This window comes from Drosophila takahashii, chromosome 2L, assembly GCF_030179915.1.
Source record: "Drosophila takahashii strain IR98-3 E-12201 chromosome 2L, DtakHiC1v2, whole genome shotgun sequence".
NCBI lineage: Eukaryota > Metazoa > Arthropoda > Insecta > Diptera > Drosophilidae > Drosophila > Drosophila takahashii.
This window is the reverse complement of record NC_091678.1, coordinates 22,906,910-22,919,024: the sequence shown is the minus strand read 5'-3', so window position 1 is coordinate 22,919,024 and position 12,115 is coordinate 22,906,910. Positions and strand designations below refer to the sequence as shown.

Genomic DNA, 12,115 nt, shown 5'->3' with positions numbered 1-12,115 from the left:
AACAAATTCTCTCTGTGTAGGAAAAAGATTCTATTTTACTATTTTTCAAGCTGGGTCTTTTTAATTATATCAAATATCAAATCGAGCTTTTAAATATTTTAGTTATATCGTTGCGTGAAAATTCAGTCACGTGCTCAGGTCCAAAGTGCATGTGACACCCCTTACCCTGCCCACTTTATGCACTCTCCTCTTTTCAACCCCCCTTACCGCCACAATTAAGTAGGCTGCCCATGTCGACGCAAATTAAAATAAAATTTCCTTTCCATTTTTATTTGGTCGGCACTTTCGGGCTTAGTCTGACCAACAAAATAATTTTTGCGTGTGTGTTTTTGGGACTTGCAACTTGTCGCCGCAAAATGAATTGAACTTTTATGGCTAATGACGTTGCACGTTGCATGCGGCATGCTGCATGGCACACGTGTCGTATACACAATTACATAACATTTTCCGGGGACTTGTCCAACTTGTAATGCAGAGCGCTTCTCCGTCGATGGGGTAAAACGAGAGCAAATACTGTGGGGGGAGCGATTTTTGAGTTGCTAGTTGAGCGGATTTAGGGGGAATCGAAAATGTAGTATCTGTCGATGTGGACTAATGGAAATTGGTGTGTAAAGTTAAGACTTTCATGGACGATAATTTAAAAAGTAAATTGGTCGATATGTAATCGAAATCTTAAAGTGAAAAATAGCAAAAAAAAATCATTTTACAAACAATGGTTTTAAAATGCACTTTAAAACTAAAGTGGATCACTTATTTAAATCGCAATGTTTGTAAAAAAAAATATTGAAGAAACTTTCCGACTCTAGTTAAATATGAGTTCAAGTTAAATATGCTTCCATGTTATTCTCTACAATTTTTAAAATACCTACCAGATTACAAACCACATATTTTGCACATGACTCTGACATCATATTAAATATAAAACAATTTTTGGCTTGCAATGAAAATATTTCTGGGTTTCTGCACTTGCTGGGTAAATTGCTAATAAATTGCATTGAAATGTTGCGCATACGCAACGTGGCAAGAGCTAAAGACAAACAAGTTTGCTCTCCGGCAAAATATCCTGGCATCCTTCGTTCTGTCTTTCTCTCTGTGTGCGTAACAGGTGCAGTGCGAACAGAAGAAGATGGAGAAGAGATAGAAGCTGAGTTTTGTTGCCATCCCGACTGCTGCTGCTTTTGCTGTTGATGCTGCCACAACTCAATTTATTTCAACATGTACTTTTGCAACAATGAATTTCACTTTAGTTGCTAATGGATTTCGCATAGAAGGCAGTCAGCCCGCAGTAGTAGTAGCTGCGCACTGTGAGAAAGTTCTGCATTATAAGGAAGTTGCATGGTATTGGAACACTATTTTCAATTAGGTGTCAAAATGTAAGACTTTTTTACCTTGTTAAATCGTATATAAAGTAGATTTAAAATAGTGTTAATAGATTTCTATAGTATTCTGCATTTTACCAAATAATTAAAAAATTAATTTTAATACAAAAAAAACTTAATATGGTACCATTTATTATTTAAAAAAACTTAGTTAAAAATAAAAAGGCTTAAATATTTGTTAAAATGAAGTGTAAATTTCTTTGTAAAATTAATATTTCGTTTTTGTGTTGAACATTTTCCTCAGTGTATTTAGTGGGTGTGGTGGCATCAGTAGCAGGGCCCGTTTGTCTGCCCCTCAAGGGTTGAGTTTTTTCGGGTCAGCTGCTAAGGAACTGCGTCGAGTCCTTGTCCTTTCTCTCCTGTCTTCGGTGTCCTTGTGTCCTCGTGTCAGCGGTAATGCATTTTGTTTGCTCGGCTGCAGCAACGCACCCACAATGACAAATGAAAGTTGACGCGCTGCCTTATTGAGACAAACGAGGAGGGACTATAGAAAGACTACGGGTATAAGTGCTGCCTTTTGTGCTCCGGCTATAATCATGCAAATGACCGAAAGGTTGCCACAAAATGAGCACTTTCCCTCTCCTGCAGCTCGGTAATTAGAAATGCACCGAAGGAATAAAAATGGGGCCAGAGGCAAAAGGAAGCAGCCTTACTTATTCACCAATTTCTCTTCCATTTCCTTTTTTCCTATTCGCTGCAGAAGAACACTTAATTAATTTTCTTTTAAATTACATTTGCCTGGACACTTGTATCAACATTGTCCTGCCATTGTCCTGCCCACGACTGATGCTCATTTTGAAACTACTAGACGGGCATTCAATTCATTGTTGACTCGATAGAGTATACTCAGCTCGAGCTTCTGCTTCTGGTCTTATTTCGTTGCTGAAACAGCAACAATTCCATTTGCATAGTCTGCCGTCCTCAACATTGTTTTTGCTCTCAACTAAGGACACTTCGAGTTGTCTTAGTTTCTGTTTCAGGCTCTGCCCATGGCCCATAATGTCACCCATTTACCCCAAAATTCAGTTAACAATTGCGTATTACATTGCTGGCAAAACTGTGTCCAACAATTCGATTTGCCTCAGTGTGCGTTAAGTTGGGAAAGGATTGTAAATTCAGCTGGAAACATAAATGTTTTCCGAATTGCTTGAATAGCTCCAGGGGGATTTAAACACAAGCCGGCTGAATTCAATTCGATTGAATTTGTCTGAACAGATAAGATGCCTGAAATAAACGTTATTTATATAAATATTTTAAATATGTTGCGATTTCTTTTGCAATTCTTTAAGCAATGAAAGCTGTCAGATATTAATTAGCATTAGCCGTACATTGGAAAAATAAATAAAAACAGAAAATTACCATGCGCATATTAAATTGATCCCGGCGTGTTTTAATTGTGTGTATCTATCTATATTTATATCTTTGCTATTTACAACACTTCTAACACTTATAATAGTTTCTTATCATAGTTGCGTAATTCGCACCATATTTAAACCTCTGTAGTCCACAATTAATTGAATTAATGGCACACCCACTATGAAATTCTCAGCTGCATTTAATTTCCCCCCCATTTGGGAGACAATTTCAGTGCATTTCACTGCGGGATATTCATCAGACCGCAGTTTCCGCTTGTTGCTCTCCAGGTGATTTCCCCTCCTTTCCGGTCTCTTACCATTGTTGTTCTTGTTTGTGTGACAGGTACCACTGTTCTTGTTGTTGTTGTGATTATTGTTGTTGCTTCTGTTGGTTGGTGGCGACTCCTTAGTTACACATGACATGTGTCAGGTGCAATCAAATACGGTTTCAAAGCTTAAACGCTTTTGGCGCAATGCGTGAGAATTTCAAACGGTTTACGGTTGCCAGAGGAGCAGCCATTGCCTCACGTGTTCACAAATGGTAGGCTCTTTCCGCCTTCCACTTTCCCCCTTGCCATTTCAATAAGGTGTGTTTCAAAATTATACGACACCAACACACTTATTTTTTGAAAATTTGTAGCGTTGTTGTTGTTTATAGAAAGCGAAACATTTAAATGCAGATCGAAAGAACAATGTATGAAGTGTACGAAAAGAAATACCACGCGTCCTTGACCCTCTTTTTAAGGACTTACCGCTAATTTTTCGAAATATAGTCTATTTTTCGGCTATGTGCGATCGTTTCATAATTATACGACACTATCGATTTTTTCCGGTTCCAATGATCAAACTTAAGCGAAATTTTTCTTCTGGTTAAATATAAACTAAAAGGTTCCATTTTGAGAGTAATCCAGCCCAAAGGTCCTTTCAATCTTCAACCAATACATAAATATTTAATATGTCTCTCTACACCTTAAAAAAGTAGTTTTTCGAAGTCATATCCCACAATTTGTCTTAACTTTTGTCTGGTCAATATTCTTAGCACTTTTAAATCAAATAAAAATCTCTTTCAATTCATTACATGCACGAAACAGACCTAAAAAATCATTTTTTATAAACTTCCCTTTTGAAGAAAAACCTGTTTTATTCCAAAAATATTTGATTTTGGCCGTCACTTTTTGTCAAAATGCAAAAATTTGTTCTTCAAAACCTTAATAAACTTTCCACATTTCACGATTGGAACATTTGAAATTCGATCCCCAGTCTGCGCCACTTTTAAGTTTTTTCGAAATTTTTTCATACGAATTTGAGTGTTTTCTCCATGGGATTTCATTAAGGGGGCGCAGACTGGGGATCGCATTTCAAATGTTCCAATTGGGAAATGTGGAAAGTTTATTAAGGTTTTGAAGAACAAATTTTTGCATTTTGACCGGAAGTATCGCCCAAAATCAAATATTTTTGGAATAAAACAGTTTGGTTCCAAAAGGGCAATTCTTTAAAAAATGATTTTTGAGGTCTGTTTCGTGCACGTAATACACTGAACAGGATTCTTATATGATTCAAAAGTGTTAAGAATATTGACCAGACTAAAGTTAAGACAAATTGGGGGATATGACTTCGAAAAAAAAAAATTTTTAAGATATAGAGAGAAATATTCAATATTTATGTATGGGCCGAAGATTAGAAGGATCAAAGATCCAGCCCAAAGCTGGATTACTCTCAAAATCGAATCTTTTAGTTTATATTTAACCAGAAAAAAAATGTCGGGTAAGTTTGATCATTGCAACCGGAAAAAATCAATGGTGTCGTATAATTATGAAACACCTTAAAATTAAGATTTTGTTATAAGTTATGCCACGGAGGCAAATATTATATTGTTTTCACATGAAATTCTTTGTTTTGTTATAACGATTAAATTCAAACAAAATCACCTTAATACGACTTTTAATAAAAAAAATATTTAAGAAATTTATGGTGTCGTATAGTTTTGAAACACACCTTATTTACTTTTGTGGCATTGCTTACTAATTGAATTTATGTACAAAATTCTCAAACAAAAGTTTGTTTGCCTCGAAGGAGGAAGAAAGTGGCGAAATGGGGGTTCCACATAGAAGATGGTTGCTGAAAAAGGCGACACATGTGTGCGATTGAAATCAGTTTTGGCAGTCGCTGTCTTACCACCTCTCGCTTTTTCATTGAATTGCCAGATTCCTTTTTGACAGTCTCTTTTTTTGGGGTTTCCCCTCTCTTTCAAAGGACATTTTAAAACAATTTGCTCGCTTAATTCCGAAACATGTAAAGTTTTTTAATTGTCAACAAATTGGCAACATTTTCTGGAGCAGGGAAGTACAAAAAAACCACAAGAGCCCTGGAAACTCGACCTGATAATACCCAGTTTAAAAGTTGTACAAAGAATAAGTTTAGTTAAAGTAAATGTATTTTAATATTTGTAAAAATATAAGATTTGACTATCCTTACATTATCTGGTATACCAAAGAATGAATTTTTAGATACCCTCAAAACGAATATACCCAAAAGTATTCCAGGGCAAGGCAAGAAACCCAGAGACATTGGAAAGTCGTCGCCAAAGTTGGCGTCACATGTTGCACTTCTCAGCCTGCCATAATTGCTCCTAATTGAAATGCGAAACCCGCAAACGAAACTGAACCGAAATGCCAGCCATTAAATTCAAGGGAAAATTCCCCAATTTGCTTGCAATTATTTGAGGGATGCCAACACACTCACATGTGTGTTAATGTAAATTTATGTTTGAGCTTTGCAGCCAGGAAAAAAACTAATTTGCACTTGGGAAATGTGCGAAATGTGTGTGAGGGAAAACCGCAAAGGAGAGGTTTGTCCTCGGGTAAAATGGGATTTTTATGCAACACCAAGTTGACCACAAGATGCATCTCACACACACACACACGAAAGCTAGCAGATTGTGGTTGCAACACTCGACTCCTGACGGATTTTATTGCCTTAAAGCTCATTATGGACCCGGGGAAATTGCATCTAACGCCTAATTAATGCTCGGCTTACAACATGCGTCAACAGACATCAGAAGCATTATTTTCCAGCTGACATTGTTATGGTCCTCAGTTTCCCCTTCCATTTTCCCAGCTCAACCCACTTACTCCAATTGTAAACACAGTCTAGAGTCAACTTTTGTGGCTTGACGTGTTTGCGAGTGCGTTAGATTAAGCCCAACTAAAGCTGGTAAAAGAGCAAAACAAATATGAAATGGGAGTTGGGTAACTGCAAAATAAATTGCAACTTCTGCAAGTGGAATAGTTCCCAAGTTGGAAATAAATTAGCATTACCAAGAGCAATTCAATAAGGGGAATCCTTGTAACCGAAAAGTGGGAAGACCTGCAAGGGAAAGTAAATGGGAAATAATTGTTTACATGAAAATATCACAAACGGAGGAACTTTTAATAACAAAAATATTAAGGAAAGTCTTTAAATAAATTGTAAATACCTATTTGTGCAAATACTAAGCTGTAAGACTGCCAAATACCTTTATCAAATTTAGCTAATCAATTTTTTTGTTTAAACTTGATAAAATTAGCAAATGTTGCTTATTATCAAATCAGTATAAAAGTTCTACAATTTAGCCGTAATTTATCACATCAGATAATAAAAAATCCCTTTTAAATCTATTGTTTTGAGAATACAATAAAAAAATGCATGAATAACTGTGTATTTACTAGATCTCCTGATTTGTCATATATTCTACATATTTTTCTAAGCCGCACATTTAAGATTTAACCAATGTGAAATGTCCTTGCAGTGTCCTCATGTTGGTGATGATTACGATGACTTGGACTTGACTGCGGTGACTTGACGATGGCTCCTGGGCCTCACTTCCACTTAAACTCAGCTGAGAAGACGGCCTCGCAACTGGAAACCCTTTGGGCAGGGTGTTTTGTGAGCTCCGGGGGAGGCGTAGAACTCTGGGGTTCCCTGTTAAGTGTGTCGTTGAGGCAAGGGATTGGGCTGAGATGAGATGAGAGGACGAGTAGAACCGAGCTGGGGCATGTCCTTGCCATCGCATGAACTTTTAATTTACAACTGCGTCTCTCTTTTTTTCCCCTCTATTTTTCTCCGTTGATTTAATTTATTATGCAAATGCTTGTGCAAGCAAGACAGCGAGCTGCTCTCGGATGCCTTTTTCTCATATCATCATAATTTAAGGAGAGCGCTACCGAAAAAAATGTGAATGGAAAACTAGATTCAAGTAGTCTACCCTATCGAATCCGTGAAATATATATTTTCAAAAAAGTTGGTTAAAGATAAATAACTTTTAATTTTTATTATATTATATTTTGAATTCCTAGAATCAAATAAAAAATGTTGTGCTGTATAGTCCAATACTTATTGCTGATCTACAGATCTACAATTAATTTATTTTAATTTTTTATTTAGTGCTTTCTTATTTACTCGTAACCATAACACCCGCAGAAAGGGTAACTTGAGCGGGCGCCTAAGTGAGCGCCACAACAAATGACGGCAATGTCAAAATTTTCTCACCTCGATTTTTCATCTCATTTAGAAGCCGTAAGACGAAGACATGTGTGTGCTAACTTGTGTTTGTGTCTGGGTTTATCAGTCACATAATGCCGGCATGCTGACATCATAACTTATAACTTGATAAATAACTATATGTGTTATCCCTCTTATCCTTTTTTGGGAGCTCCCTTTGCAGACAAATGACTTGACTGAAAGCGAGACCCTCAAAAGGGGCTGCAAAATGAGGGGGTTGAAATATTTATCCCTCTGTCAGAGTGTGTGTTAAGTTTCTTCCCATCTTCTTTTGTCTCGTGCTATTTTTTGCAGCTTCTTTTATTGTCTGCTCTTCAGTCACGATGTTCCATCATTTTTTAAGCCCATTTGTTGATTCTTTCTTCCTACAGGTTCTGTAACCTTAATTTTATATGAATAAATAAGATGGTTAAATAATTTCATTTTGTTGTGTTTTTTAATAAATTGAATATTAAAATCAAAGAAACATTTTTTTTTATTTAACTGGTGAAGTTCAGTTTTCCTTTACTCATTGATGCATGTTGGAAAAGTTTAGACCCAGACAACGTGACGTATGATCGTTGCCATGATATGTGGCCACAATGGACTCAACCCCCAACCCTTTTCCAGCCCCTTTTCGCGCTTCAGCGGCACATGCCACGAATGTGAAAAATATTTTACACATCAGCTTTGGACATGGCCGAGCTGGAAACAGGTTGCACATGTAGTTAAAGCTCTCATGCATCCTTCAACACAAACAAACGGCCAGCACGTACAAGTGTGTGTGTGTGTGTGTAATTCGCAGGCAAATATAAGTACGTAAAATAAGTATAGGAACTGTTCAAAATATCGGTTTTGAGTGGGATAGTACTCTTTAAACAGGAAAAATTACATCAATTGAGTAGGGGTCAAAATAAAAAAAAATTGCTTTGTATTTTATATCATTTTATTAAATTTCAACGAATATTTATTTAAAAAATAACAATATATAAATTCATAAAAAAAAGAATCTAGAAACCAGTTCCTAAGGTTCCTAAAGTTTAACCAAACAAAACAATGTATTTGGCTACAGCAGACTAAACAAAAGTTAATTGAAAAATATGGACAATACTTTTTGGCTAATGTGGAACTAGTCCATTTGAGACCTAGTGAAAGTCTACTGACTGAGGTCTGGTAGCCAAGTTTTAATGAGCCCTGTGCCGAGATTTGACCTGACCAACTTTTAATCCGCCTAATACGAGGCACTCGGGCGGGAAACACTGCAGTACGGAGTTATAAAATATGCAGAAACATTAAAATGTTTTTCACTACTTTTCGGTGCAAACATTGAGGGTAGTCGGAACTAATGAAATGAGTTAGTTATGCTCGGGGATTGTGCACTTTGCGAGCATTTTTCATAATTGCCCGGTTCAAAGGCAATGGAAATTGCCAAACAACAGGAAAGTTTTCCCTTAACCCCAATGGATATTGCGATACTTTCAATACAGGCAGTGAATCAGGGGGGCGGCTAAAAAAACAGTATTAAAAAGTTTCCATTTTCGTTCAGTCACTCGCTCTTCCTCTCAGTGAGATCCACTTAAATGTGTTTTTCCAATTAAAAAACTTTTTCCTACACTTGAAAATTTTCGAGCATGTGCGAAAATCTTTTATGCGAATTGCATTCGGCAAAAGGCAACAGTCAGTGGACGAGAAGGAGAGGGGTGGCGCAGAGTGAAGTCCGCCACAGAAACCTAATGAAAAGTGATTACAAACATGATAGATAAATGCTGACTGGCCACAGTCTCGGTCTACTCCGTATTCCCCTCCTTTCACTGTACGACTTTCCCAGGACTTCTTCCTCCCAATTTCAGTTCCTCGAGTAAAACATCTTTCGGTTTGGCATTTGCCACTAAATGGTCAAATAAACTTTTTGGCACTGCTATCGCTGTAATGAACTTCTTAAGAGCTTTTCCATTCTACTTCTCCCTGCCATTGTCTTTTGCCCCTATCTGGCTTTAAACTTAATGAAAATCCATTAAAAAGTCCCACATTGTTGTGGCATCGCCAGGAATTATCTCACTTTCGTGAGTTCGCCTCTCTATAGCTTGTATAGCTTCTCCTTTTCTCAGTTTCTCCCAGCATTTCTCTTCGAGTCGCGCACGTGTTCAACGTGACGTATGCGTAATGTGCTTCTGCCTGACTTGAGTTGTGCGCCAGCGGTTCTTTTTTGCCTCGCAGCGAGCCATTCGCCAGCCATCAACCGAAAATAGCAAGCCAAATAAGCCAAATGGCTGAACAGGTTCAAGGCAAAAGCGAGCGAGTCGAAAAAAAATAGATCAAGACAACAGGAAGCAAAATTTACTGTTACCATCAAAAGCAATATCAAAGAGCCTAAAGTAAAAAATTATAAATAGGCATTTTTATACAAAAATAGGACTATTTTAAAAATATTTTTATAAGCACATCGGATGAAATTTTACCCCAAAAAGTATTAGGACATGCAATTTACAAAAAATCCTGAAAGCTTATACCTGTAAACAATTTATTTCCCAGATATCTACGATTTCCCAGAATTTATCATAAACAAAGTATTTTTCCCATCCGTTTTAAATGAATTCCTGGCTAAAGAATCATAAAACAAACAGGAAACTCGCAAAAACTCCGCAAGGATTCATGCCCAAGTGCCAGAAAGGCAATACCACCATTTTTTATACGCACCATTTCAATATTTGCGAGCCGGTTTCAAACGGCATTCAGTTACACCCCTACCTCCACAGGCCACCCACAAAAACCTTTAGCACAGATTCAAGGATCAAAAACAAAGGCCGAGTCATTCACTTTGAAGCTGCTGTAAGCACCTAGAAGTGTCCTTTTTGTTGGCCATTTCACCCGGAATCGCATTTGTTAGGTATGGGACTTAAATCAATGAAACACACATAAAACCAATAAAAAACTTTAAAGACCTAAAAATGTCAAATGCATTTGGCTCTCAACATTTGAAATATGAAATTGTTTTCCCCAAAACAAGAATATTGGAAAACGGCAAACAAGCAAGTCGTAATTCATTGACAAAGGGAAAGGGACAGAGAAAGTTTGCATCTTGCAGAGAATTTAGTTAAGGGCTCATTTTAAACTTTTGAGCCAGTATATTGATAAATATTTTTGGTATTTGTCGAGTAAATATTGCTCAGATTGCTAGACAAGGTATCGCATAAATTTTGCAACATTTTTGTTCAACTTTTAGAAGACCACTTTAAGCTTTTCAAGGACTTTAAGAGAGATGCAAAAGTTCGAAGTGGGATCCTTGTTCAGTGTGTATCTTCTGCCTTCCGTACCGTTGCCAAACATACCACTTGGCATCACTCCTTAATACCGAATCTCATTTCGGCATAATCGAAGCACCTGCCAGATATATCCCCCCCATCGCTCAGTCAATATTGATGCTGATGCATTGCCAAATACCGCTGAAGATGTCGCTAAACTGTTGCACTCAGGGTAATCGAGGGGTTTGCAGCGTGGGGGGCGGGGAGGGCTTGAAAAGATGAACGGGACAGGCGGAAATGACAAACAGTGCAGCGGACAAGGACACCAATGTTGCGAACATGCCAAAAGCACCCTCAAACCAAGCGGATGCAAATACACTGCGGGTGAAAGTGTGAGACGTTAAGTAAGAAAAATAAGTGTATAATGAATTGTAGGTTTCGAAATAAAATATTTCATTTTTTAATTTTCACGAACATTTTTACTTCATATTCTTAAACTTACTTCATCGTGTCATGCCTATCTCTAAATATATTGCGTTTTCCGTTTTCAATTTGAATCTTCTAAGTTTTTTCCGGTGCAGACTTTCACCTGACACATGTATCTTTTGCTGCACAGTGTAGTTTGGTCTAAGCTACGAAATCTGACCCCAAAGGGTAGCTACGCCGCAATCTCCTGGCACCATCATCCCCTCATGCCCAAGGACACCCCCCGCGGAACCGCAGAATCTGCTCTTCTTTGGCTAACCTGAGACAGGTACAACACTCACACCCACAAACGCAAAACACTAACACTCACGCGTACAGGAGGCTCAAGCGTTTCAGGTAAATTTACTTTAATCACTGTTAAGTGCAAAGGAGAGGGGCGAGGTGGGCGTGGGAGGGGCGACAGCGGGCAGCGAAGAGAGCAAAACACTTCAAAGAGCGGACTGGCTTTTGTGTTATGTTAATTACTGGTGTCACAGCAGCAACAAAATCACTCAAGAAAAAAATAATATTTGAAATTAATTAATAATTGAATTTTATATTAATTTATAATTTCATTTGTTTTATTTTTTTTGTTTTCCAATTTATAATTTCATTCATATTTTTTGTTTGGTAAAAGGACAATCAAATTTTAAATGAAAACAAGATTCAAAAACATTATTATTGTGACAGTGTAAAAATAATTGAAATAATGTTTTATAATCCACAAATACCTTTTCCTTGATATTATAAAGTTTGCTACATTTGTTTCAGTGTACAGTAACAGCAACCAGAGTCCTGAAAAAAGTCGCAGCTTTGAGTGCTCACTCGTATATCCTTTGAGCTGCTTCCTGCGTTCCCCCACCACGCCCACCTCCCCTCACCCAGCACCCACCAAAGCCATCCTGCCTCACCTTAGCTTGAAATTAAAAACCAACAGTGGCCAAGGCCCAGTGGAAAGCGGAAAGTCTCAGTGCCCGCTTAACCTACAATAACAAGCAAAGTCTTGTTGACATTTTCCCCATAATTACCCGTGCGCAAAGTGAAGCAAAATTGTTGATTTTATTTTGCATTATGCGAGCCGAGTTTTTTTGTATCGTCATCCCCATTTTAAATTATATGCCAGAGACCTTACTGCAGTTCCTTGATATCTAAAAGC

General features: G+C 37.5%; 1 protein-coding gene across 1 annotated transcript; it reads right to left on the bottom strand.

Annotated features, from left to right (window-relative positions):
• Window positions 1–2,929: 2,929 nt before the first annotated feature.
• Window positions 2,930–3,157, bottom strand: LOC108062686 (uncharacterized). Its single transcript, XM_017149462.2, is given in 2 exon segments — window positions 2,930–3,067; window positions 3,069–3,157. Coding segments are annotated over 2 exon segments (183 nt in total). The 3' UTR covers window positions 2,930–2,973.
• Between the last annotated feature and the right edge of the window lie 8,958 nt (window positions 3,158–12,115).